Source organism: Myiozetetes cayanensis, unplaced genomic scaffold, assembly GCF_022539395.1.
Source record: "Myiozetetes cayanensis isolate MyiCay16 unplaced genomic scaffold, myiCay2020 scf26, whole genome shotgun sequence".
NCBI classification, from domain to species: domain Eukaryota; kingdom Metazoa; phylum Chordata; class Aves; order Passeriformes; family Tyrannidae; genus Myiozetetes; species Myiozetetes cayanensis.
In genome coordinates, this window is record NW_026087477.1 from 637,348 (window position 1) to 664,992 (window position 27,645).

The window sequence follows — 27,645 nt, forward strand, 5'->3', positions numbered from 1 at the left end:
TGGGAAAAGGGATGAATTCCGCCAGTTTGTGCATTCTCCTGCCTTTGCCATGGATGCAGCAGGGAAGGAGAAACTTCTTGAACACATCATTGATGCCCAGGTGAGGCTGGCAAGGGAGAGCTCCCTTCTCCTGCCCGGGAGGACTAATGATCCTCAAATGGATCATCAAAACATGTCACTGTCAGCCCACAGCTCAGGGGGGTTTAATGGCTGGGGGCTGGTGGAGAGGGGGGTCCTGCACCTCCTGCCTTTTTCAGGTTCAAGGGAAAAGATGCTCCTCTGCTCCCAGGACAGGGGGAAAAACAGCTTTGATGCTCCTTTAAAGGAAGTCAACCTTGGTTGGGGCGCTGCTTTGCTGCCTTTTCCATCCAGATCCATCCCACTGGGATATGGATGCCACATGACAAGGTCACGGACCAACAGGAGGAGATGGATGTATTGGAAAAATGCTCAGAGACCATTAGAGGAAATTGCTCAGGCCTCAATCAAAGGCCGTTCCCCTCCTCCTGGGGAGAGGACAAGGCTTGGTGCCAGGAATAAATTGGCTGGTGGTGTCTGTATGGGAGCTGAAGGGGGATTGCTGTGGGTCCTGGCAGAGGAACCCATGGGAATTCCTGGCTCTGTGTCACCCACCACCCAGCCCTTCGTCTTGGGGTGCAGAGAGGGCCCCTGCTGCCCACGGGGGTTTCAGTGCCCCGGGATCAGGGGGACTCCCACCCAGCTGGGACACCTTCATCGAGCTCCAAGACGTGGGCACAGAGGGAAACTCACCCCTGGATCCTCAGCAAGAAGGGACACAGCAGGTTAAACGTGCTGCAGGGGGTCCTACAGGGTTAAGAGGAGGAGAAACGGGGGGGATGAAGGCTCTGAGAAACCTGATGCAAGGTGGAAACGAGCCCTTCTCTGAGAAGGGGAGGGACCTGATGTCCCAACACCACCCTGTGCCTTCCAACCTCTGCTCTGTGCTCGCTCCCTGTGCCTCCCTCCCCTCCAGAACGAAGGGAACCTGCAGATAACTCTGGACGGCTCCTGCCTGGATCGCTGCCCAGCGGGATATCACAAGGAACTTCTGGGCAGCGGAGATCCTTTGTCCGAGCCGGTGGCTTTGGGTTTTGTCGGGAGCATCCAGAGGCTTTGTTAGCGCCAGCAGAAGGCGACAGCTGTGCGGGTTGTGAGCTCCTGCAGCAGCCACCCTCCTCCCTTCCCCGGAGATCCGTGTGGAGGGGGAGGTGTGAGAGCTGAATCACCCCTCAGCGGCTCGCTGCAAACACGACACCACCACTGCACCAAGTGGATTTTTGCCGCCTCTGAACTGTGGGATTTTTTAGGAAGTTTTTGCCTGTTTCTCTCTAAGAGTTTCTGATTTAAAGATGCGGGTTTTTTATTTTTGCTCCGAGTGGAGACAGGCCATAAACTCCTGCTGACGCAGACGGGGAGCAGGATCCGTGTGGTGCCAGGACAGCGCCGTGTTCCAGTGGATGAGCAGCTCCTTCCCGTGTCAGGAACACCACGAGCTGTTGAGGTGCTTTCTGAGAGCGACTAAAGGTGTGACAAAGATGAGTTGAGTCAGCTGGAGCATCTTTATGGCCCAGAACATCACCCAGGACGCAGAAATCACCAATTAAATGCCGACAGCAGGGGGTTAGGAAGGTGACAAACCCTCTGCTGTCACCATACCCTCCATATCCCAGCCATTTTCTTTCTGGCTTTTCTCTGAGCAGCTCTTTGAAGCCCAGAGCCCCAGGGGTGTGAGGTGTCTGAGTCTCAACCCTGTGATCCACGAGGCTGCTGCCAAAACCTCTCTCAACCCCCCAGGTCTGGGTGTTGATTGAGCTTTTTCCAGCCCATTCGTTCCTGCTCGGCACAGAGATTCACTCCACGACATCATTAAGCCTCACAATGAGACCAATTAGGAGCCAGAAGGAGAGACCTGACTTTAAACATTTTATTAAGGCTTAAATGTCTATCGGCCAGCCTGGAGCTGGTCCGGTCACACGACATAAACCGAGAGGGACGGCGGGTGGGATGGGATGGCTTTTCTACAAGAGTTGGTGTGAGCAGGGGCGAGATCGCTGCCAGCTCCTCACACCTTAGCCACGGCCTCTTACCGCTGGATTCCAGGATGGAGGAGGATTCCAGGATGAAGGATGTGCTCCGGGAGGAGGAGCTGAGGTGGGGAAGGGTGGGGGGTGGGGGTAAGTCAGGGAGCTTCGGTGTGTTGTCGCTCACGAGGACTTTTCCTGCTCCACAACCCAAGGGCTGCTGCTCAGAGGTGCGGTCTGAGCTCCCAGGGAAGCTGCACTCGCGGTCCCAAAGGCACCTAAAGCTAAACCACTGAGCCACGGGGAGGTGGTGGGAGAAGGGGGTGGAGATCAGTCCGGTATAAATACACGTCCCTCGATTAAGAAGCTATGGCTTTTGTTATCCTCCGGCGCGGTGCTCTAACCCCGCACCCACCCCGCCGCTCCGCAAGCACAAAACACCGAGCCCTCTCCGCCCCCGGCTCCTCCCGCGGGTCGCGGATGCTCCGGCGGGGAACGGCGGCAGCTCCTTGTCCTCGTCCAGCCCGGGGGGGGTCAGAAGTGAACCCTCCTGACGTCCTGGGTGGCTGCCGACCTCTTGCAGCTCCCGCACTGGATGGGGGACGGCGCCTTCTGCCGCTCGGCCAGGCAGGGCCGGCACACGAGGTGCCCGCAGGGCAGCTGGTAAATGGGCTCCGCTTTGAAGTAGGAGGAGAAGGTTTTGCCGCAGGAAGAGCATCCCTGGGTCTGGCTGCTCCTGCCGTGCTCTGCAAATGACAGGATCATTCGGGTTGGAAAAGACCTCTGGGATCACCGAGTCCAGCCTGTCACCCAGCCCAGAGCACTGAGTGCCACGTCCAGGCTTCCCTGGAACACCTCCGGGAATGGGGACTCCACCACCTCCCCAGGCAGCCCATCCCAACATCTAAGCACCCTTTCTGGGAAGAAATTCTTCCTAATGTCCAGCTTAAACCTTCCCCGGTGCAGCTATAAAGTCTATAAAAAAAAGAGGACAGGAGAAGTGGATCTGTAGGAGAAGTGGATCTGTTGGGGGGTGGTAAGTCCAGGCTGGGCCACCCCTCTGTACCCAATCCTGCCCAAGAGCCCCAATTCCTGCAGACACGGGGCACTCACGCCTCAGGACTGTGCCCATTTCCTCTGTCACTGCCCTAAGGAAAGGGAATGGTCCAGCTTCCAGGGCAGGCTGTGCTCAGGGAAGGCTGGATCACGTCAGCACTTGCACCATCAGGCTTTTAATTGAGGACAGATGACTGTAAGAAAGGGCTTTTCACTTTTACCGAGACTTAACTCATCCTCCCTCCCGCGCTTTTTCCGACGTGGATTAAAAGCAGCGATTCCCAAGTGGAGAGCTTTAGGTATCACTTGGCATTCCTGTCACACACGACCCATCAAGGGCTACTCAGTCAGCTCTTAAACAGCAGCAATTTTAGAGGGGACACGAAAATGCTTAATGGCTGAATGTCACTGTGGAACAGCAAAACCTGTTGGGGGAAGGAGGGGGAGACAGACAGACAGACAGACAGACAGCCCTGGTGCTTCCATGGGGCCACCTGGTACTTCTGAACCTCCTTCTTGGCAGAGCCTCACTCAGGGGAAGGGAAACCAGCATGGGGAGGCACATCTGAAGGTTCAGTGCTTCCCTGAGTCCCAAAGAGGTAATTTTGGGAAGGCACACACAGAGGGATGAGCGTGTCCAGGCAGCAGGGGGGATGAAGACAGCAAGGATTGGGCAGCCTGGCTTTCATATGCTCAGTCCTGATGGGATTCTGGGCACACACATGGCTGGCTGGCCTGTGATGTTGCTGCTGGGAGCTGGTCCTGTCACAGGTCAGGAAGCCACGCGGGATTTCAAAGAATCATGGAATGGTTCGGGTTGGAAGGGACCTCAAAGATCATCCAGTTCCAGCCCCCTGCCATGGGCAGGGACACCTCCCACCAGCCCAGGTTGCTCCAAGCCCCATCCAACCTGGCCTTGGACACTTCCAGGGATCCAGGGGTAGCCACAGCTTCTCTGGGCAACCTGTGCCAGGGCCTCCCCACCCTCACAGGGAAGATTTTCTTCCTAATATCCAGTCTAAACCTATCCTTTTAGTTTAAAAACATTCCCCCTTGTGCTATCATTATCCTCTTGTGTAAAAAGCTGCTCTCCCCATTTTTTACAAGCCCACTTTAAGCACTCAAAAGGCTGCAGTATCTGCTGGATTTACACCTCTCCAGTGGCATCTCTGCACCAGACTCATTCCCCATCCCTGGGACAGCTCCCAGTTTGCTCCATGCAGCTCCCAGGCAACATTTAAGCCACTCAGCCCAAAATGCAGAGCCCTGGGAACAGTCTGTACTAACCTGGAGCAGGCTGGGCTGAGCACTGTGTCCCAGCACCGCACATCCTGGGTCACCCTTGGGTAGCACAGACACGGGACAGCCCAGGACATGGGAAAATCCTGTCCCAGCCTGCTCTGACCGTGGGCATGGACAACACCCCACACCTTCTGGGGGGAGAATAAACCATTACACTGCTGAGATACAGTTAAGGATTGTGAAGTGAAGCCTGCTGGGAGACAACGTCGTATTTTTGTATTGAATAGCTAATATTTTGGGGTCTGAAGAGGCACACCTCCCACAGGTGATCCAGAGGCACCTGCTGCTTACCAAGGACTGTGCCCACGCTCCAGGAGCTGCTGCAGCCTCCCTCACTTGGCTGCTGCTGGCTCTTCATCAGCTTGGCCGTGAAGGAGGGCATGGAGCTGAGGGCCGAGGTCAGGGCAGTGTCCAAGCTCTCCGACAGCTTCTGCTCGTGGGACACCAGATCTGCAAGGAGGAGCACAAAGACCAGCTCTGCAAAGAGCAGCACAAGGACCAGCTCTAAAAAGAGCAGCACAAGATCCAGTAGTGGGCGCTGGGAAAAAGAATGTGCCAGGGAAATGCTGCTCTGGCTCTGAACCTCTGGGACAACACTCGGGGTTTTTAGGAGCCCTGCCACTTGTTTTCTTGAGAGGTGTCTTTCCCCCACCCAGGTGCCTGGATAGGGATGGACTGTCTCATCTCCTTTGGGTCCTAGAGGTGAAAAACCCTATGGATTACAACCAGACATTGCTGTGGTGTCCCAACACCAACTTATAAAGAATCAGAGAATCCTTTGGGTTGGAAAAGCCCTCCAAATCCATCAAGTTTAACTGTTCCTCCAGCTCTGCCAAGCCCACTGCTCAACTGTATCCCCAAGTGCCACATCCACACAGCTTTTAAATCCCTCCAGGGATGGGGACTCCAACACTGCCCTGGGCAGATGTGCCAGGGCTGGACAGCCCTCACAGTGAAGAGATTTTCCCCATTATCCATCCGAAATCTCCCTTGGTGCAACTTGAGGCCGTTTCCTCTTGTCCTATCACTCGCTACCTGAGAGAAGAACCCAACTCCCACCTGGCTCCACCCTCCTGGCAGGAGCTTTAGGCATCTGCAGGTCTGAAAAAGGGCAAAACCCCAAATAACCCAGACACTCGTTTTCCCAAGCCCTCCCTCAGCCCTTTCCCTGAGGATCCCAGCCCAGCTCTCCCAGCCTCGCCCCGTGCAGCTCACAGAGCACATTTAAACCCCTGATAAAATCCGTGGGGCCTGTTTTTCCTCCCTCTGTCCCAGCTCTGATCCCAAGGCCCTGGGGTGGACCCTCCCTGCGGCGCCTCGCCCTGTGCAATTCCGACAGCACAGTTAATTAAGCTAATTAAGGCTCAGCATTGGGAGAATGTCGCCTGCATCACTAACTCTGCTAAATCCATCACCTCCCAGAGGAACACCTCGGAATTAGTGCTGCACATTTGCCCCAGCAATCAAGGCTGATGACACACTGAAGCACAGCTCCCTGGGCTGTGCTTTTATTTATGGACTGTCACAGCTCCCCCAGGAGATCCAGGGCAGGCCCTGATCCTATGGGGCTGGGGCACATCCCAACAGGAGCTGTTACACACCCCTGCAACCAAAATAACTAATGATTCCTCCTAAACCAGGGAATCGGCCCCAGACTGAGGGGTCAGAGCAGATATGTGCAGTCTGACTCCTCCCTGCTCTTTCCAGGACCACCAAACAACAAGTACTTTCAACCAAGGAATTCATTTAAAGTCAAACCACCACCTGAGCTTTTCCCTCAAAACGTTTTGGGGTTTTTTTGCAGTTTGGGAGAAAGGTGAAGGCAGTGGCAGGTCCCAGCAGTCAGAAGCTCTGGGCCACCTTTTGAGATGTTTTAGACCACTAGGTTAGAGAAGACAAGAAGACTGGACTCACCTGCCTGGAGATACAGCCCTTGTGTGACCACAAGACACACACACACACACCTGTATTTACACCTCCTGCTCAGCCCAGAGCCTCACAGGAACAGCTGCTCCCTTCAGCCTCACCTAAATGTGAACTCATAAAGACATCTCTTTTCCCATTTCCCAGCTTAAGCTCCCCTTCCTCCTCCAGTGGGACCATCACCCCAGGCAGGAACTCATTTTAATGACACCAGAGAAGATCAGGCTTTGCTGTGTGCAGCAGTCAGAGCAGTGTAACAGCTGCACAGCAACTCCAACACATTTCAGGAGTTCTTGTGACAGCACTGCCTGCAATTCCCTTGCTGTGGTTGGTTCCAGGCGTGTCCCACTCCTGCTTTCCTCCCCACCTCCCTCCTCAGGATGAGATCCACACAGCCAGGACTCCCTGTGCCATCACTCCCCGCCCCCGACACGTCTTTTCCCGTTTTTGCAGGAATCACCCTGGACAGAGAAACTTCCAACCAGCACAGTGAGGAAAATGCTGCCTCCACATGGACAGGGAGGAGGAGAAAGGAAATCCAAACTAAAAGGGAAATGTGGTGACCTGAGCAAACAAGGGGGCTGTGACTGGACAGGTAACATGAGAGGTGAACGAAATGACCCATCAACAGGCAAATACAGCCTGGGAGCTTCCTGGAGGTGGGATGGGAATCCGTGCTGGAGCCTCCTGATTTGAGAACCCAACCTCAGGCTGTCCCAGCACCGAAGAAGCAGAGGTGACCGAGGGAGCCACGGTACCTGTGGAACAGTCCATCTGGGCCAGATGGCAGTCACTGTCAGTTCTCAGCTTTTTAGCACTGTTCTCTGAGGTAGAGGAGACAAGTAAGTTTGTAGCAGAAAAATAGGGCGGCTGCAGGGAGCCCTGGTCCAGGCAGTCCATTTTCCTTTTCAGAGAGGACATGGTTACGGAAGAGGGCACGAGGGTCTCCGAGGAGTGAGCCCTCCCCAGCAGGTTGGTGCCAGGGATGCTGTGCTGCAGCAGGAAGTGGTCTATCCTGGCCTTGAGGGTGGGGTGAGGTAGGGGCTGCGAGTGCTGGCTGAAGGCCACCCCGGTGAAGGGGTCGCTGGGGACCCTCCCCCAGGACGCCTCGCTCCGGTTGCACTTTTCCAAGGTGCTCTGGTCGATCACCTTCCCGGAGGGCAGGAGCATGGGCAAAGTCATGATCTCCAGGGTGATGGGGTCCAGGAACTCCTCGGGGATGTCCTGGACGGTGTCCACCAGCCTGCGCAGGGCGTGCTGCTCGCCGTCGCTGCCGCCGAAGGGGACGCAGTCGCTCTCCATCGGCGTCCACAGCTCCGGCTTGAGCCCGCCGGCGTCCTGCGCCAGGAACTGGGAGGCCACCTGGAAGACGCCCTCGATCACCTCCTGCGGGCAGGACTTGGCAGGCTGTGCCCACACCTCCAGCCTCTTGATGCTCGGCAAGCCGCCCCCCGCCACGTGCGTGATGCAGATTTTCAGGTGCGACACGTTGCTGAGCGAGGCGGGGCCTTTGTTCCACAGGTCCTGGGACACGGAGCCGGGGTAGGAGAAGACATTTTCCATCTGATGGAAGGGGGGCCTCGGCTTGAAGCCCCTGTGGCCGAAAGTCACTTTGCTCTGATTCTTTAGGACAGCTTTGCCCACCAGCGTGAAAGTGTCTTTGTCCGACACAGGCTGCCCGGCCAGACCTGAGAAGGGCCCCTCGGGGCTCTGCCAAGAGGTTTTGTGGCTTGAGGTAGAGGTGTAAACTTCGAGCCCAGAGAAGGTTTGGTACCCCCCAGAGGAGATGTCGACGTTAATCCTGCAGATCTCGATGTTGAAGGGAAAGGAGATGGTGACGTGGACCGGGGGTTTGATGAAGTACTCGCTGCGGAAACCGCGGTTCCTCCTGGCCAGGTCCTCCGAGATCAGGTTCTCCACTTCGTAGCCATCAGCAGAGATCTGTGCTCCAGGAGAAAACCGGGTTTAAGTTTGGAGCAAGAAAATCAAAGGAAAACTAAAGTCACAAGCACTTAGGCAGATTCTCCAGGTGACATCAAACAAGAGGCGAGGCTGTGGTTTATGCGCAGCTGAGACAAGGCAGCAGATCCCTGCTCCAACCCACTCGCACCCTCCTCCAGCCACATGATCCCATCCCCGCTTCCTGCAGCCTCTGTCACCTGCTCAGCCATGGGCAGAGCTGATTTAGCTGCTGGAAGAGTGAAAAATTAGGGATGGTTTGGGGTTTTGGCTGGGTCAGTGAAATAAAGCAAGGGGGAGAGGGTGGCTGGGAGCAGAGGATGTGTGGGGGGAGAGGGGAGTCTCCTCTTTCAGTCTCCTTTCCACATGAGAATCTCCTCTTTTTCCTTGTGCCAGCTTCTCCTGCTGTGTGGAAATGCACCTGGAATCAGCACAGGACCCCAGAGAAACCTCTAGAGGTCAGCCAGCCTCTGGGACCAACCCAAAATCAGGCTGGATCCCCAGTCTCCCAGAACATCCATCCCACCCTCTGCTCTGCTCTGCTCCTGAGCAGGCTGGCTCTACCCATTCCCTTTCCAGGAAGCTCTGTGGCCTAAGAAATCTGCAGCACTTGCTAAAGGGACAAATAAAAGCCAGGAATATCTGTTTATTCCACCTGTTTGACAAGGGCTTGGTCATGACAATGACACCAAACCTCCGTGGCGTGGCCGGGTCTCTCCACACACCACCTGCAGAGAGGGTCACACCTCCACTGCTGCAAAAACAGCACAGGATTTACAAATCCATGGCTCTCTTGGATTCTGGGGAGAGGTGGTGTGGAAACTCACAATTAAAAAATAGCTTTAAGTTAAAACTGAGGTTTTTTTAAGGGATTTCTGACGTGCTGAGGGAAAACAGAAGTATTTGGGAAGCGACTTCAGCAAACGCTGTCAAGGGCTGCGTGTTCCACTGGGCAGAGGCAAAGCTGGAATACTGCAGGGAAAAAGGGATCTCAGGTCAAAGAACATACACCTGACAGCACATGAGACTGTCTGGTTATGAGATCCTGCAAAATTAGGGCTTTCCCCCTCAACAATTAACGTGTGCCACACGAGGGTAGGGATGTAAGTTATCCCAGAGGAGCTGTGAACCCTCCCCAGCCCAAACCAGACACTTCCATCTAATCCCTCCATCCCTCCCACTCCCTAAACACCCCCTCCCCATCACTATTTTACCTTGTTGCAGTGAATTCTTGGCTTGAACTGTGGGAGACAGACGTTTATGACCATCTTGGCAGCTGAAGAGGGGTCACTTTCTGAGCATCAGATTCAGCTTGTAAAAAAAAATAATCAGAAATAAAGGCAGTGAATAACCATAAACAGTGAAAGGACCTTGTGTTTAGGAGCCAGGATGAGCTTGGGAATTCCTGAAATGCAGTTCAGATCTGATTCCAGGAGGTGAAGCCAATATAAACCCAAAGATTGTGGTGGAGAGAGGGCACTGAGAGAAAAAAAAATCACATTAATCAGTGAACCCCTGGAGAAACATCAGAGAGAAAATGCCTATTTTATCTAAAAAATATGAACAGACCAGTAACTGGATCTGAAAATTTATCAGAGGTGCAGGAGGTTTTGTAGATGCAATAAAGCACCAGCACAGCACAGCACAAGAGGCTGCCTCAGGAGTTGGTGGGAGCCAAGATTAACCACAAATATTAATAATCAGTGTTAAATACCTCCAGGAGAGCAGAAGGGCATTGAGTAGCTCTGAGGGAGAGATATCTGAGTTCTGAACACCATCAGCTGATCCTTCTGCCAATGGTCCTTAAAGAAACTCAAGTGAACACACCTTGTTTTCCACTGAAAAAAAAAAAAAGTGGCTGGAACTGGCTCTATCTGATCCCTCTTAAGAATGAAATTATGGGTGAGGTAAGAGCTTTAACCTCACATTAACCCCAATTTGAACATGTCACTGCCTTGGGCAGCCCTGCAGATCAAGGAACTGGCTGCCTCCTTCAGGAGCAAGCGGCTCTTTTCATGGTTTTCAGCTGCAGTTTGTTAGTTCAGCCCAAATGAAATTGGCCTTCTGGGGGCACCCCGGTGCTGCCAGGGAAAGGCAGAGTTAATGAGCTGCATCTGAGAGGAGGGAGGTGGAATCCCAGCCACAGATCCCACACATCAAACAAACCCCAACACAATATGGAACCCGAGCCAGGCCGTGATGCCAGTGCTTGACCGAAGCAGCGTGACCCGAACCAGAGGTGGAACAGGGCAGATGAGCAGCCCTTCCATCCCAGTATTGGGTCTGGCAGCCACCAGGAACAATTCCTGCTGCTCACCAGGGAACACAGGACCAGGACAAGCACAAACCAACTCTCCCCCAGTACTATTTTCTGAGTCTGAGAGGCTGCCAGTGGGGAACTGGTCAAACAGGCTTTTAAAGTGGTGTGACTTTTGGGCATCCACATCTTAAGAGGAGAAAACTGAGGGTTTAACTACAAGTTCTGCCTCAAAACTGCCCCTTCTGGTTCATTTTGAGCCAAACTGAATTTACCAAGTGGTAAATTCACTTGGCCCCCAGCACTGGTGCTGTGAAAGGTGGCAAATCAACTCTCTTTCTTGGGAAAACTCAAGCTTCTCCCTCTGTTCTCTCTCTCTCTCCTCACCTCTCTTTCCTGGGCTTTTCTCCAGTGGCATATGGATATTCAGGTATGTTTTATAGGATTTTCTCCTACCTGTCTGTGACCCTGATAGACTTAAACAACTCTGGTTATTTTTCCAGGTTCAACACCTCAGCAAGGAAAGGGATTATTCTCCATGTCTGAGTCACTGCTCTCCCTTCTGCTGAAAAGTTCTGCCACAGACTTCATGGCAAAAATTGGTCACCAAGTTGCTTTCACCCATGGCTGTGTTTTTTTCCCCTCTCTCTTAACTGTGAACCTTCCCTAAGGTGCACAAAAATCCCTCACTGAAGCAGTGAAACGCAGACCTGAAGGACTGTGCTTTCTACTTTTCCATGCCAGCAAAATCCTTTGTGGTCTTGGATAAGGAATTTTAAACCAGGCTGTCTGGAGCTCACCACAAGGTGATTCCTGCTGTCCTACATACTATGGAGCTGCTGCCATAAGGAATGTGCATGGTGGACACCAAACTGAAGTCCGTGGAGGATGAAATGAATGTCTCAGGGTCTGAGCACTCAGCACTCAGCACCCACACCCTGTCCTGCTAAAGGAGAACCCCAGACTGTGCCCTCCAGCCCCAGCCTGATGGCGATGGGAACACTGAGGAAATGAGCGTGTTCCTGGCACCCAGCTCAGCTCCATCACTAAATACTCTCTCCCAAATATCACTGCCCCTGCTCTCACAGAGCCACCCGACCCACCCACTCCGATTTAGGGCGGAGAAAGGAGCAACCACAGAGAAAAATGAACTGTTAGCAGGTTTTATTTGTCGTGGCAGCGTTTGAGGATCTGGGTACAAAAGGAGAGCGCAGAACTGGCCATGCAGCAAGGCCCAGAGCACCCGCCAAGGGCTGACCCCCAGCTCAGAGACCAGTTTGAACCAGTAACCCGCAGCAGCCACGCACTGGGGAGGATCTGAGCCAGCCCCACACCCCCCCCCTACCCTAGGCAGCCCTGCTGAGCAGCGCCGGGTCGAACACTTTGTAGTGGAGGTAGCTGAGCTTCTCGGAGCGCGAGCGCCGCAGCAGAGGGAACCACTCCCAGAAGGGCAGCTCCACCACCACGTAGCCCAGGCGCCGCAGCTGCCGCCGCTTCAGGCAGTGCAGCCCCAGGAGCCGCTTGGAGCTGTAGCAGTAGTGGTTCCTGTTGGACACCTGCAGAGCCAGCCTCACCTCCCCAGGCTGAGGGAGGGATGGGGGCGCTCCGGGACAGCGCCCTGCTTTAGGCTCAGCTGGTGATTTGGCCCCTGCAGTGAGAGCCCTGTCCGAGCACGGCACTCCTGCTTCATCCCCTCTCTCCTGCCTGGGAGTCCTGCCTTCACGTTCCACTTCCATGGGAGACGGGCCACGAGCTCTCCCCTCGATAAGCTGAGCCATCAAGTCATCTGTCAGACTGACCCCCATGTCTTTGAGCTTGCTGGCTGCCACAGGACCCTTGAAGTTGAAGGGGACGGGATGGCCGTCCGTGGCCAAACGCACCTCCAGGTCGCTGGACCTCGTGTGTGGCAGGATCATGTGGTTCTTGACGTACTCGGGGCCCCCCAGCATGCTCTCCAGGAGGGACGTGGCCTCCACGATTTCGGGCCTGACGTAGATCTCCTGCTCCGCAAAGCTCAAAGCCATCTGGGTGAACTCCTGGCAGAGCTGAGGCGGGAGGCGGTTGCCTCGGTAGGTGGGGCACTCGATTTCAACGCTCTTCCCAAGGGTGAACAGGTCCTTGCTGAGCTCATATTTGCTGTCCCTTGTTTTCTGGACGAAATCCTCCCTCAGGGCATAGTCTATCAGCTCCTCTGGGAAGCGTTTGACAAAGGCCAGGCCGAGCAGAGCAGTGAGGAGGTGCTCTGGAAACTTCTTAAATTCGTGGAGTTTCCTATGGATCTGCTTTATCAGGCTGGAGTAGAACTCCTCCTCGTTGGGAGGCTCATAGTCCAGGCACCCAAACGACCACAGGAACTTGGCGGCGTCTTTGCTCCGGCAGTAGGACACCTTGGGAGGCAGCGACGTGGCCACAGCAGCCAAAACACCCTCGTCAAAGTAGTGCAGGGATGAATAGGTAAGAGTGATGTGCATGATGCCCTGGATGTTCACGGTAGGAATCCGCTCGGGGATCACCCTCCCGAGCTCCTTCAGGAGGGGCAGGTGGTCCATGCGGGTGTAGCGGAGCATCTTGAGCACGTTCACCAGGGCGTAGGTGCTCATGTCCTCCATCTGCAGGGACACCCTGTCCGCAATCCTCCTCATGACGTGGTCAGAGATGCCGCTGACGGACTTGAAGAGCCCCAGGCAGATGGCTCCCAGCTCCTCCAGGGTGAAGGAGTCCAGGTACTTCAGGATCGCGCTCTCCACCTTCTGCGCCAAGTCCGCGGGCGCCCGCCGGCCCTCGCCGATGATGTAAACGAGCTGCACGAACTGGGGCAGGGTGAGGTCCTTCCAGTGCAGGTTGGCAAAGCTGAAGAGGATGCCGAGGTAGGAGGGCACGCTGCGCTCCAGGCAGCGCCAGCAATCCGCCACCAGCAGCAGCTGCTCCAGCTCCATGTCCCACGCCCGCCGGCAGAACTCGCCCTCGCACGCGTCCAGCAGAGGGTGGGCGGGCGGGACGGCCAGCAGGACACAGGACTTTAGGACGTGGATGAGATCTGGGGTGCTGAAGAGCCCGATGACCTGCACAGCGCAGTGACACAGGGCATCAAACCTGGGCTCGGACGACAGCCCCGCGCGCCGCTCCGCCGGCAAACGGCCCAGCCTCTGGAAACGATCCGTGATGGATCCCGGGCTGCCCTCACACGCAGCCACACCGTCCAAAATGGAGTCACCTTCCTCTGCAGGGAGGGGCTGTGCTGGCTCAGAGCTGTCACAGCTCAGGGATCTGTACTCAGGCCTCCCCTTCTGAAACACCCGCGGGTCCTCCTTGGAGTCGTGCACCTCCCACTTCTCCCTCTCCGCCTCCTCCTTGGACAGTGCCGCCAGGATGGTCTGCTGGAGGAGTGTGTTGGACTTGGACTTGGACAGGGCTCTCCTGATGGGCGGCAAAGTTCGGGAAGAGGCAGCAGGGAACGCCTGTGGAGCCTGTGCAGCGCCAGGGCTGGCGAGCGTGTCACCGAGGGCCTGGCCACTGTCCCTATCCGGGTGCTGCTGGGAGCCAGCTCTGCCTCTGGCATAGGCAGATGGATTGTACAACACTCTGTAGTCCAGGGGGTTCAGCAGCTGGATTGTAGCCACGGATTCGCTCCCAGTGTTGGCCGTTCCTGGGTTATCCTTCTCCTCCTGCTCACTTTTGCTGCTCCCACGCTCGGCCTCGCGCTTGGCTGTGGTCGAAAGTGCTGCCGCCCTGCTCAGCCTGGGAATTCTTCGGCACATGAGCACTGTAGCCATGGATCACAACTCTACTGGGCTCTGAACTGCTTCCAGGTACTGCAAAAAGGGCAGACGGAGAGTGAGTGGCCTCCACCTCACAGGCAGCACCTGTTAATTTATCCTTTACGCTACAGACAGTGAGGAGACGCCGGAGTTCCCCCTGGATGGGGCAGCTGGTTCCCTATGGATGATCACCTCACGCAAAGGCACGGCAGGACAAGCACCCAAGCGACCAGAAGTCGGAGTACAAGGCAACTCAGGTGTCACCTGACACTCAGCAGCCACAAAACAACCTGGCACAGACTGTGACAGTTAAGAAAAAAACCAACAACATCGTTTTTTTCCTTTTTTTTTTATGAGACCCAAATCGCTTTGCTTTGCTCCAAACAACGAGAACGTGTGTTTTGCAGTGGAGCTGTAGCTTCGAGAGGCTTTCTGTGTTCAAACAGAGCATTCTGTGCTTTGGCCATCCTGGCCCGAAGCACCAAGGAGCTGTCCAGAGATCCAGGGTGCTGCGCTGCTCTTTGCCCCGGGAGACAGGACGAGGAGCAAAGTCTCTGCTCAGCCAGGGCACGGGGTGGGGGGAAAACTGGCCCAGGACCTGCAGATGGAGACTGGAGCAAAGAAGAACCAGAGGGAACGAGCTTTCCACTGCAGATTTGGGATCGTTTCTCAGCATCCCCGTGAGGAAAGATGTGGGATCGGTGCAGGCAAACTCAGTTTTCAGCAGCAAAACAGAAAGTTTGGGGGTAGAAGAGGTCAGGGGTGAACACTGCGGGTTTGGGGTGTGGGAGTGAGAGAGTCCTTCCACCAGCCCAGGCTGCTCCAAACTGGCCGTGGACACTTCCAGGGATGGGGCAGCCACAGCTCCTCTGGGCAGCCCGTGCCAGGGAAGCAGATGGGGATGTGTCCCACCCTCAGCTCCACGGACAGGGAGGTGGAAAAAACAACTGGGGCGGAGACCAGGAGGTTCTGGAGGGGAAAAAAACAACGAGGGAAGGCAAACAAAAATGTGGATTTGTGGAGACAACCGTGCAAGGAGACAGGAGAGTGTGACTTTAAGATGATCAGTAAATATTTGTGAGCTGCTCAACAGCCCCTAAATTCCTCATTTGCACCTCAAAGCAGCCCCTGGTGCAGATCAAGCTCTGCCACGCAGATCCCAGGCAGCTCCAGGGCCAGGACTGTCCCCTCCCAGCAGGACAAGCCAAAAGGTGCCAGGCAGGAGAGACTCTGCCCCTTCCTGCCTTGTCTTGGGGAGCAGGGGAAGGAAAAGCCCCCTCAAGGGGCTGGACAGGAAAACCCGAGCCAAGGGCTGGATCACAAAGAAATGACTGGAAAAATGATCATTTCTGGCTGTCCTGGCTGATGGATGGTGATGGATGCTGGAGACAGGGAAGAGGAGACCCCCATCTCATCCCTTCCAACCTCCTCCTCCAGCACAGAATATCTCGAGCTGGGAGGGACCCAGCACCTCACAGAGCACCTGGAAGACTCCTGGAAGGGCTGGATCAAGCTCCAAAAATCCTCTTGGACAAGAGGACGTTTCTCCAGCCAAGGCTTTCCCAGAGAATTCCTCTCCCTGCCTGACTTTTGAGCATCCTTATCTGTTTTCCCACCGGAGGCAGGTTGTTTATACACCTTCCACAGCAGATGGAAGTGGTTGTGATGCTCCCTGTGAAATCCAGGGCTGCTGTTCCCAGGAAAAAAAACCCTCCCAGCAGCAGCAACAGCCCCACTTCAAAGCCAGGGAATCAAAGCCCCAGGGAAGGCTTCCACGGATATCCTGCACAGATTCTGTGTGTGGCTGTGACACATTTGGGAAACGAGGCACAAAACAGAGTATTTCCCTCCTCCTTTGCTCCAAATCCAGCAAAAAAAAAGGGAAGACCCCTCACAGGGGAGCGAGATTGGGAATGGACAAGGCAGTTCCACGCATCCTGGAAGAACAGGGGCTAGTCCACGTGGTTATTCCATGATTTCACCCACACCTGGCCCCAAATCCTTGCGATATTCCCGGTTTTTCCCACACCGTTTCTCCCCCAACCCAACCCACACCTCTCCTCAGTTTGCCTCCCTTCCCCCCCACGAGAAACCAGAGCCTTCCTTGCTCCTCCCTCTCCACATCCCAGCACGGCCAAACTCCTCCCCATCCTCCCTCCGGAAAAGCCTCTCCGGGATTTTCACTCCCAAAAAAGCCGGGGGGTGTTTCGGAGCTGGGCCCTGCAGGGGCTGGGAATGCACTCTGAGGATGGAAACACCCCCCCAGCGCTGCTGGACACCGGGAAAACAGCATTCCCGGAGGGATTCTGCCCATCCTGGCGGGATCAGCTCCGTGGAAGGGGAGAGAGGAGCATCCCAAAAGCTGCCAGGGCTTGTGGTCCCTCTGGAAACCTTCCAGGTTTCCAGAGGGACCACAAGCCCTGGCAGCTTTTGGAAACCCCTCAGAACCCACCCTGGGCTTCCCTCCCCCAAAGCCACGGGGCAGATGGAACCTCCTGGGAATGTCTGAGGGATGCTGGGGGGGTAAAACAGCTCCCTCCGGCCAACACCCGAAGGGAAATGGATGGGATGGAGTGCCTGGGACGGAGGGAGGAACGACACCGGAGGGATTTCCCCTCGGGTTTACGACGTCAGAGCACAAACCCGTCACTTTTAGGGTTGTTTGTGCCGTTTCCCCCTCTTTTTTTTTTTTTTTAAGGTCACAAAATCCTTAGAACGGTTTGGGTTGGAAGGGGCATCGAAGATCACAGCTCATCCCGCGGGCGGGGGACACCTCCCACTATTCCCGGCTTGCTCCAAGGCCGGCCTTGGACACTTCCAGGGATCCAGGGGCAGCCACAGCTTCTCTGGGAAATTCATCCCTAATATCTAATCCAAAACCGCCCTCTGGCAGTGGGAAGCCATTCCCTGTGTGCTGTCCCTCCATGCCTTGTCCCCAGTCCCTCTCCAGCTCTCCTGGAGCCCCTTTAAGGCCCTGCCAGGGGCTCTCAGGTCTCCCTGGAGCCTTCTCTTCTCCTCCAGGGGAACTCTCCCAGCCTGGCTCCAGAGCAGAGGGGGGGGCTCCAGCCCTGGCAGCGATTCCCTTCTCCCAAGGCTGCTCCAAGCTCCCACTCCCCACTAAAACCCACAAAAAACACACACGCACAGCGAGGGGGGGCAGCGAGGCCCAACCGGGACTCACCGAGGCCGCTCGGCCTCCTCCTCCTCCTCCTCCTCTTCTTCTTCTTCCTCCTCCTCCTCCTCCTCACGCCGCTCTCCCGGTCGCGCGGCGCTGACGCCACGTCCGGCCACTCCCCCCCCACACCCCCCACTCGTGACACACGTGACACGCGGGTCACGTGGCGTGGGGAAGGGAAGGATCCAGGGAGACCCTGGAAGGGCATGGAGGGGCTCTGGGAGAGCTGGAGAGGGACTGGGGGCAAGGCATAGAGGGACAGGGCACAGGAATTCCTTCCCAATGCCCCATCTATCCCTGCCCTCCCAGAGGGAGGGCAGGGATAGATGGGGCATTGGGAAGGAATTCCTGGCCGTGAGGGTGGGGAGGCCCTGGGATGAATTTCCCAGGGAAGCTGTGGCTGCCCCTGGATGCCTGGAAGTGTCCAAGGCCAGGTTGGAGCAATCTGGGCTGGTGGAAGGTGTCCCTGCCCATGGCAGGGGATGGCACTGAACTGGGAGGGATCCAGGTGACAACGGACCTGTGGAACTGGGGTAGTCCGACCCAGAGCCTGATGGCCAGGCCTGCACCCCAAACACATTTTTTGTTTATTTCCTATAATCACGGCTCCACTGTGCCCAGAAATCTCTCTCCTGTCCACTCCGGGCTTTCAGCGTTGGCAAACCGTGATTAAACAGAACCCTGAGCTTTCCTTAGCGCTGGGATCCCTTCCTGACCTGTCTACCAGGTGCGTTTCCAGCTCACCTCTTCCTCTGACCAGCCTTTTATCCCTCGGCAGCTGCGGGAATCCCCTTTCCAGGACTCCAGAGGGAGTCGGAGAGCCTGATCGGCTGATGATGGCACCTCGTGGAACTCCTGGAATCCCCGGTTCACTTTGCCCTGGGAAGCATCAGCTTCGTCACCAGAGGGCAGGAGACCTCTGTAATAAAACTGCATTTGGGAAAAGTGCTGGAATTGCTGGGTTTTTTTTTTTAGAAAACTAATGATCTGAACGTTGCTTTAATGTGCACCTTTAACCAAGCAGCTGGATGGGACACTTCGGAGTAAAAACCTGCAGGAGGTTTTGGACAAGGTGTTACCTGCCTGGTGGTGAGGGAAGGTGGAGTGGACTTCATTCAGCCTGGGTTCTGCATCCAAACGCTCCCTGGCATCGTCCTCCTTTCCAAACCCCGACCATCCAGGATCCAGCACAAATTCGATGCATTTTGACTGTTTTCCAGCCCCTTCAGCCCGCGGTGGGGAAATTGGGGAACCCCCAGAGCTCTTGCAGGGGTGGTGGGGGTTGTGGTGGGGACCTTCCAAGCAAGGTCTTGGCATGGGGGAGAAGGGGAATCGCCTTCTCACCATTCCAGCTGGCTCCAAGGCATCTCCACCTGGATCTTGTTTTCCCCAGTGTGTCCTCACCTGGAAGTCAATCCCTCAGGTCTTCACCTGGCTTGGGGGCAATTCAGGCTCTGAATGTTGGGAGGTCCTGGAGCTGGGCTGTGGGACTGATGGAAGCCTGTCTCAGTCAGCCCTGGGACGTTCCCAAGGGATCCAGACACGTCCCTGGGGGTCTGAGCTGAGGTGAGACCACCAAGACTGGCGTGTTTTCCATCCCTGTGGCCTTGTGGCTTGTTCCCAAGTGCTTGGAGTGCACGAGCAGCCCTTGTGCCCTTGGACAGGGGAACATCCCACCTGGACATGGACACACACACAGCATCCTGCTCTGCTCCCGGCCACCTCCACCCTTCCCTTCCCACTCCAAACACCAGCTCTCCATCCTCGAGGATGGAATCTCCACACTGGATGGTGCTGGTATGTCCAGGGTTTGAGGTTCTTCCCAGCCCAGGTGTGGGTCCATCCCAAAATCCATCCCCTTTTCTCCCCCACCTTCTCCCACCCCCAACAACAATCAGACAAACCACGCAGTCCTGTTTTTAAAACGGGGCCTTTCTCCATTTTTTATTTTGCCCAATAAAAATCCTTCACAGTCAGGTAGAGAGAGGAGAGCTGGAGATACGTATACATATAGATCTGCATGTCTATTTATATATATACATACCTCTGTACAGATATATTTATATATTCACCGTAGAAAATGGCAAAGGCAGTAGCTCTTCACATCTGGATAAACCCAATGGAGACAAACAACAGACCAGCAGGAAACTGGGAAGTGTGGTAAGAGTTTTAACAAGAATTTCCAAAACAGATACACCTTTTGCTGTACAAAAATCCCGGAATGCTGCGTGTTACTTCTTTTTTTTCTTTTTTTTTCTTTTTGGTTTTTTTTTTTTTCCCCCCCAACTTCTTGTCTTTTAAATACATTTATAAACCCAGAGGCAAAGTCGAGACAACGGTGTTTCGGAAGTGACCAGTGGACAGGAGAGACACCCAACTTTATGGAGTTCTTTTTTAAATATTTTTATTATTTTTTTAAAGTATATATATATATATATATATATTTTTTTAAGGTTTTTTTTTTTAGATTTTTTTTTTTTAGATTTTTTTTTTTTTTTTTTTTGCAAAGTCTCATCAAACGCAGTTCGGAGAACCAGCAACAGTCGACGCAGAAACAGAACAGTGACGGAGTCGAGTTCAGAACACTTCTGGTTTGAGTTCACAGTCAGAGCAGAGAGAAACCAACAGGAGGGTGGAGAGCACGAGGCTGGGGTCGAATTTACAGTGGGGGAAGCCTGGAATTGGACAAAGGGTTGGATGCAGGAGGTCCTGCAGGGACACAGCCCGGCGGCCGAGCGGGGCCGGGGGGCCCCGGCTGTTATTGCTGGTGAAGTGGGACAGCAGGCTCGCTCAGGCCCGACCTGGGGGCTGGGATTTGGGGATCTGGGGATCAGGGAGGACAGCTATGGATCTGCTGGAGGACAGACGCAGGACACGGGCGACTCGGCGACGCGTTTAGGACGAGGGACCCTGCCGAGCGCGGCACAGGCCGAGAGGGGCTGCCCTCGGCTCACAGCGATTCCAGGTCCCAGGGAGTGCAAACAAAGACACCTTGGAGGAGCCCTGGCCCTGGGGTGGGCTCTGCAGGGACCCCCCCTGCCTGGAAAGGGACTGCATAGACACGGTGTGTGTGCAGCATTGTGTGGCACCGGTGCTGGGACGCTCCGGCACCGGTGCTGGAGCTCTGCCTGGGGGTGTTCTGCTCCTTTCAGTCACCTCTGGAGGGAAAGGGACCTTCTCCCCCAGGGAGGGCAGCCTGGCTCTCGGGAATGGCAGAGCCACAGTCTCCCACTGGTGTCTGGTTGTGGCTCTCCGAGCTCAGACACCCCAGTGGCTCCCACGTGGAGAAAACCTGCAGGGACAGCCATGGGATGGGACCAGGAGGGGATGGATGACACCTCCTGGGGGCCCAGGCTGGTGGCCCACTAGGTAAGGGCAGCTCTGGGCTGAATGGGACCACCAAGCTCAGACTGGTGGTTGTTTGGAGCCAGGCTGGACCTCCCATCCCTTTCTGGAGGAGGAGAGCCCAGGGCTGGAGCTGTGAAGGTATTCAAGGGAATATTGGCTTCCCTGCAGGTATCAGAGTTGGGAAGAGTCCCTTTGAAATCTCCCTAGAAAAAAGCTATTGCTTTGGGACAGAAAGCAGAGACTTTCTGACAGAGAAAACAGATCTGTGAAAGAGCTGTGAGGGCACAACCCTGTCCCAGGCTCCAGACCTGACACGATCCCCTTAAGCAGGAGAAGCAGGGAGGAGGATTATCCTGAAAATTGTTTCTGGTGGAGCATCCTATTGGGAAACCAATATCTGCAAACAGCTGGGTGAGATCCCAACCCCTCAATAGACTAGGGGAGGTCCTGTGTTGCCCCTACAGACCTCTAGGGCCCCTCACAGCCCTGCTTTTCCAGAGGGTGGAAGGAACAGGGAGCCCCAGAGCTGGTGGGGGGTGGGGGGGTGTTGGGATGGTGTGAAGCCCCGTGCAAGGATCTCCTGGGAATATCCTCCAGCAGGAAGCCAAGTTGCTCTTGGAGGTAAAGCAGGACTGATGGAGCTGCCACGGGAATGATGGAGAGGAGAGGTCTGGAAACCAGCAGTCTTGGAAAGCTCCTCTGAGGAGCAGGGTTGGGATGTGTCACTCTCAGTGGGGGCTGTGGGCTCCAGCTCCACTTTCAGATGTACCTGGGAGAGTTCTGGGAGAGTCACTGGTTGCTCCAGTGGGATGGGGAGGATCTAAAAGGAGTCTGGAGAGCTGGGGCAGAGGAGCAGCAGGGCACAGGCAGCGCATGAGAAGATCTTTAGCGAGGGGTTTTGATGGACAGTAACTCTTATCAAGGGGTTTCAAGGCTTAGGATGAAGGGCTGGGTTAAATTAACGGTGGTTGGACCCTCTCCCATCCCAGGAATGGGCTGGAAAAGGCTGACCACAGCTGGGGGGCAGAGACATGGTGACAAGGCATCTGTCCAGTGCCCAGACCCGCCTGAACACCATTCCCACTGATCCAGAACGAGTCCTTGACTGGACCCTGTAGCATTGTCTGCTTCTAAGCTAGAGGAAACCTGTCACTAGAGGACACCTGTGGCTGGGCATGCACCTCCCTTCTTCCCATGGAAATAAGGGAATTGCATCCATCCTCCTCCAGGGAACAGTCCCTGGTCCACATTCTCCCTGGGCAATGCATGGAGCTGCGTGGTGTGGCCGTGGAGGATACTGGTGTGACCAACTCCTTTCTATCCTGTCCTGTCTAGCACAGGAAAGGCCCCTCATGGACCTGCAGACATTCCCAGGTGGGACACAGGGAAATCCACACCCTCTCCTGTCCTCTCCCAGCTCTCATTCCCCTCTTCCAGCCCATCTCTCCCCAGGAAAGCTGGGACACAGCTCCAAGCTTGCAGTCCAACGCCCTCCAGAGATCTTTGGTCATGTTGCTCGTGAACAAGCTATAAAGTGCCACTGGAAAGGGCAGGAATGGGGCAGGATGGTCTTTTCCATGGGCAGAGCTCCATGGGGACACCACTGGGAGCCACTGTCTGTGTGACACAACATGGGCAGAGGGGACTTCAGCTTTAACCAGGGGACAACAGCAAATCCTGGCACAGGGTGACAGCAACAAAGCAGGACAGAGTGATACCAGGCTGCTGGAGTCAGTCCTGAGGGGATTGCTTTTCTGGGAGGGGCTGAGCCTCTGATTCCCACTGCCACCCAGTGCTGAGCACCCTCCACGTGAACACTGCATGGTGTGGTCCCACTCACCCAGAGAGAAGCCACAGAGCCTTCTGGTCTCCATTTAATCACTGAACATACAGAGCTGGGCTGTGATTTACACCCAAGAACACTTCCCTCTGTGTGACGTAGCAGCGCCAAGAGCAACACTGGGATTCCCCTCTGGAGCGTGGAAACCCGGAGGTGAGGGATCTCCCCCCGGCACGGCGCCAGCGACAGCAGGAATGGTGCTGTGAGACGGTGGCAGAAGCTCAGTGGGACTGTGTGAGGCACAACAACGTGCCATGGCTGTGGTTTCACCCTCGGGGTGAGATGGGAGTGCTGGAATAAGCACAGCCTGGCTCTGACATCCTGGGAATGGTGGTGGAGCAAAGCTGCTCACAGCAAGGAGTGAGACCTTCCCTGTCACCAGGACAGCCTGCTTAGCCCCCACCCTCGTGGATGGAAGTCTCTGGAGCTGAGCAGTGTCCTCTGTTTGCCCTGTGGATGTGCCTGGAGTGTGACTTGGCTGTGTGTGTGAGTGGGTGGTGTGACACCAGAGCTGCTCCACCACTGGCCTGGCTCTCCCAAGGATCACAGAATCAACTGGGTTGGAAAAGACCTCTGGGATCAGCAAGTGACCCAGCACCACCCTGTCACCCAGACCATGGCACCGAGTGCCCACGTCCAGCCTGTTCTTAAACACCTCCAGGGACGGTGACTCCACCACCTCCCTGGGCAGCCCATTCCAATCTTGGATCATATTGCCCAGCCCCCTGTGTCAGGTGTCCCAGAGCATCTCTAATGTCTGTGGATCCCCTCTGTGGGGCAAGTGACCTGAGACCCTCGTGGCCGCAGCTCGTGGCGGTGGCCAGTGGCAAGTTAGAGATGACTTTGGGGGCAGGACTTGGAGAATTACACACGAGCCAGGATGTCACTGGGAGCCGAATTCCATTAGCTCCAAGGTGGAGGAGACAGCTGGGTTGTGGTCAGGCCCACACTCTGTGTGGAGTTTCATGGGACAGAAACCTTTTATCAGCCCTGCCTGAGTCTCCAAGAGACGATGCCAGCCTCCTCGGCCACTCCCAGGACGTGTCACCAAAACGCCAGTCTGGCACCCCTTGGCTATTTTACCCCAAGGCTGAGACCCCAGAGCCTCAACACAGACCTAGTTTGGGATGGGAGACTTCATCCAGTCAGCGTGTGAAAGCTGGGAGGAGCCAGGTGAGCTCCCACCTGGGCACGAACAACAGGAATCCAGGTGTCCCACCATCGTTTTGCTCCATCTCTGCTGAGCAGAGGGCTGGCACAGGGGAGAGGACGAGATGGGGAGCAGTGCATCCAGTTGTGGGGAGGAATCCCGAAGCCCAGGAATCCTTTTGGGGCAGTTTGGCTGGGGAACTTGCCAAAACCATCTGTATTTTATGTCACCAGAGCACAGGGTTTCTGCTGGAGTGCTTGGGGGACTCCTGGGTGAATCCCAAGAGAGGGAAAACCACCACCAGCAGCAGAGTCTCTTAATGGGTGTCTGCAAGGCTCTGTCATCCAGGGAACGTCCACAAATTGAGGTCCCTCAGATCTGGGTCGAAACTGTTGATTGAAGTGATGCAGCAAAGAAGAACGTGAAAGGAGTGGGCCTTTCCTCCTCCAAGGTGAAAAACCTCTCGTTGCTGCTCCTGCTCCATCCCAAGCAGTTCCTGATGGATGCACTGTGAGGCCATCGAGCCCCTGGGCAGTCCAGCACCCCCGTGTTACCTCCAGGTTTCACTGGATCCCTCAAGACACTCATTCCTGGTACCACTGCAAAAAAAGATCGAGCAAAAAGAGACAATGGGGAAAACCTGGCACACTGGAGGACCTGGCTGACTGCTGGGGGCTGGGCCCAGGTCTGTGGGGAGGCCACACAAGCCCCTGCTTCTCCTGCCCATGGATTGGGAAGCAGCTCTGGAGAGAAGGTGTCCCACAGGGTGATGCCAGTGCCGGTTGCTCCTGAGTGTTAACGCAGCAGGGAATTGTGATGTGAACATCCTCAACAGCAGAGCTGGAAGCTCAGTCCCTCTTGGACTCTTTTCCACACCCACTGGGACTCAGACCCAACCTAACTCCCTTTTTATGGCTGGTCCTGGGAGAGGGGCTTAGCCTGAGCTGCCCCTGTGTTTTTCAGACTGATGAGTTGTGTCTTCCTCCAGCTCCAAAGGCAACGGGCAGAAGTGGTGGGAGAAGACAGGAACCATCAACTGGGGTCTTGAAATGCCCTGGTCTCATTGCACATCTCCATTTTCTAGAGGTTCCAGGGATCTCTGCCAGCCACCAACAGCTCCTGGCCATCAGGAGCACTGCCTGATGGCCGTGGTTGGTGGGACTAACTGCAGTCTCCTCTCTCTCTTTGCTCAGTCTGGAGCTCACCACAGCAACGTTTGCTCCCAAACTGAAGGTCAGACCCGGTGATGAAGAGGGGAGCTTTTCAGAAAGGGAGCATGGAAAATGTGCAGGTTCAAGGGCTTTTGCTTGGAAGGTCTTCAGCCCCTCAACAGCCTGAGGTACTTCCTTCTTGTGCACGTGGAATGTGATCTGGAGTCACCCAACAGACATTCCCAGGTGTCCAGTGCTAATTCTAGCTTTGTTCTTCTGTCTTCTCCCTAGGACAAAGAGCCCAAATTCCCTGCTCCTTTTGATCCTTGGGCCACTGCCCAGTCTGTGCAAACTCCACTTTGAAACATTTTCCTTCTCTTTACTGTAAATCACGGTAAAAAAATGGTCCATGAAAGGGAGAACTGAGCCCACTTTGCCCACGTTTTCAAGCCGAGAGCCGGGTTCTGCTGCCTCAGTGACTGTGCACGTAGGATTTGGTTATTGTTCTGCCAGGGCATAAGCACTTGCGTGATCTTAAGCATTTTTCCCTCCTTAAGGACTGAATTCATGCTCAGGATTAGTAGCTGAGTGTTTTCTTAAGCTAGGCCTGCGTTATCTCCATCCCTGGAATGCGTGATGCCCGCGTGGGATGGCCATGGGTGCTGTTTGGAATGGCTGTACTGAAGGCTGATGCTCGCCCCGTTGGAATCCAGCTAGGATGTGCCCCCTGCAGCTCCTGAGTGAGGCTTGGATGCTGTTTTTAGGTAGGCCCTGGACCAAGAGAGTGCCCCGAAGCATCACTCCTTCGGGGACAGGGTGGCACAACTGCCCAGTATTGGGGCAAATTGCTAAAGCTTCAGTTTGCATAAACATCCCACAGGTTTGGAGGCTTCCCCAAACCTTGATCCCATTGACTTTGGGAAGTAAGAGGGCTCTTGGGAAGGGAAATCAGCTTGGATTTCCAAGCCTTTTTCTTGCTGTAGCCAGCTTGGCTGTACAGTAAGAGTAAGGGGACCAAGGCAGAGGTGGGAGGGAATTTCTGCTCCCAGGGTCAGACACAACCCGGGAGAGGAGTGGAACCGCAGGAGGAAACCACAAGGAAATGAAAACGCAGCTCTGCTGAGCCCCCAGAGAGGCTCCTGCTGGGAGATCATTCCTTGTTGGCTTCTGTTACCAGGACAGGCTCATCCTGCTCCTCAAGGATGTCCTAACCTCTTGCAACCATGGTAGCCATGGGCTGGCAAGAGGGAGTCGTCTGGCAGAGATGTGTCTGGTTTCACTGAAATCAGTGGCCAACCTCACACTGATTTCACTAAGACCATCGTCTGGAACAGGGTGCTTGATGCAGAACAGTGAGTTTGCTCCTCATCCCGAGAGCTTTGCTCCGTTAGCCAATGTGGCTAAAAACATCCCGGAAAAATAATAATTAAAAGAAAAAAAGAAAACCCAAACAAACCAACCAACCTGCCACTTCGAACTGTTTCGCTGCGCGAAAACGCTCGGAAAACCAAAGAGACCGAATGCAACCCTCCAAAACAACTGACTGAGGAGGGGTGATTCGTAGGGGAGGGGGTGGCAGCCTCCAGTGGAGTAACAGTCACAGCAGATAACGAAAGAGCCAACTGACTCTCACCAGCTGTACTAGGAAAGAAAACCCAAAAGAGATGTCGCGTCATCGATAGAAAACCAACGCACGTCCACAGTTATTTTACCTACAGAGCACAGAAGTGGAGAGCAAGGGTGGTGGAGCTCGGCTGGGAGCAGAGCAGGCTCCCCCAGCCCCGGCGGTAGCGCGTTATCCTTCGGAAGATCACTGGCTTGAGTAGGTAGTACATGCACAGCAACAAAAAAATCTCATTGTGTCGTGGCGGTGGCCCCCCCTCAGATCTCGGTGGACTCTATTCGCTCGAGCCTGGAGGGCGTCCACGTCTTTTTCTCCTCGGTGTGCGGGGGGCTGGTGGCCTTGGTGCTCATCTCGTTCACCTTGTGCTCCAGGAGCTGGTTCTTCTGGTACATCTCCACGTAGTTCAGCTGCAGCTGCTTCTGGTACTTGATGACCTTCTCCTTCTCCTCCTGCCACGTGCGCCGCTCCTCCTCGAAGTCCATCACCTGCTGCTCCCGCTGCTGCCGCTCCAGCTTCAGCTCCGTCTGGAGCCGCTCCACCTCCTTCCGCAGGGAGTTCACGCTGTCCTCGCTCTGCCGCTGCATCTTGGCCTCGTCGCTCTCGCAGGCCAGCGGGTCCCGCAGCTTCTCGCCCAGGTCGGCCCCGAAGGGCCCCGGGGGTCCCATGCTGGCAAGCGTCCGCTTCAGGCCGGAGACCTCCAGCTCACAGTGGTTCAGCTTTTCCCTCAGCACCTGCACCTCGCTCATCTTGCGCTGCAGTTCGCCCTCGCAGATCTCCAGGTTGACGCTCTTGGAGCTGTAGGAGTCCTTCAGGGTGAGGATCTGCTCCTCCTTCTCCCGCAGGAAGTTCTTGCCTTCCTTGAGCTGCGAGCGCAGCCCCACGATCTCGTTCAGCTTCTGGGAGACGTCTGCCTGGGAGTCCTTCAGCTGCTGCTTGAGCAGGGAGATCTCGCCTGCCTTCTGGCACACCTGTGGGAAGAGCATCCGTGAGGTTGGGGGACGGCAGCGAGGAGCCACGGCCCCTGCTTGGCCCTAGTGCTGCCCATGAAACAAACCCCTCT

At 55.4% G+C, this 27,645-nt stretch overlaps 3 protein-coding genes across 6 annotated transcripts in view; all 3 read right to left on the reverse strand.

Moving 5' to 3' along the window:
* Positions 1 to 1,931: 1,931 nt before the first annotated feature.
* UBOX5 (U-box domain containing 5) lies at positions 1,932 to 17,562 on the reverse strand. Its single transcript, XM_050321058.1, has 5 exons — positions 17,479 to 17,562; positions 9,497 to 9,593; positions 7,082 to 8,264; positions 4,692 to 4,850; positions 1,932 to 2,788 (listed from the first exon to the last, which is right to left on the reverse strand). The coding sequence occupies exons 2-5, from the start codon at positions 9,548 to 9,550 to the stop codon at positions 2,577 to 2,579; spliced, it is 1,608 nt and encodes a 535-aa protein (XP_050177015.1). The 5' UTR covers positions 9,551 to 9,593; positions 17,479 to 17,562; the 3' UTR covers positions 1,932 to 2,576.
* FASTKD5 (FAST kinase domains 5) lies at positions 11,560 to 17,551 on the reverse strand. The gene is made up of 2 exons (XM_050321047.1): positions 17,479 to 17,551; positions 11,560 to 14,351 (listed from the first exon to the last, which is right to left on the reverse strand). The coding sequence occupies exon 2, from the start codon at positions 14,310 to 14,312 to the stop codon at positions 11,886 to 11,888; it is 2,427 nt and encodes an 808-aa protein (XP_050177004.1). The 5' UTR covers positions 14,313 to 14,351; positions 17,479 to 17,551; the 3' UTR covers positions 11,560 to 11,885.
* Positions 17,563 to 19,388: 1,826 nt separating the features above from the next.
* Positions 19,389 to 27,645, reverse strand: part of LZTS3 (leucine zipper tumor suppressor family member 3) — a 48,432-nt gene continuing 40,175 nt past the window's right edge. For all 4 annotated transcript variants that reach the window (XM_050321054.1, XM_050321051.1, XM_050321053.1 and 1 more), the window contains exon 4: positions 19,389 to 27,553. In XM_050321054.1, the coding sequence (XP_050177011.1) occupies positions 26,843 to 27,553 (711 nt within the window). In that variant the 3' untranslated portion in view covers positions 19,389 to 26,842. The remainder of the gene's footprint in view (positions 27,554 to 27,645) is intronic.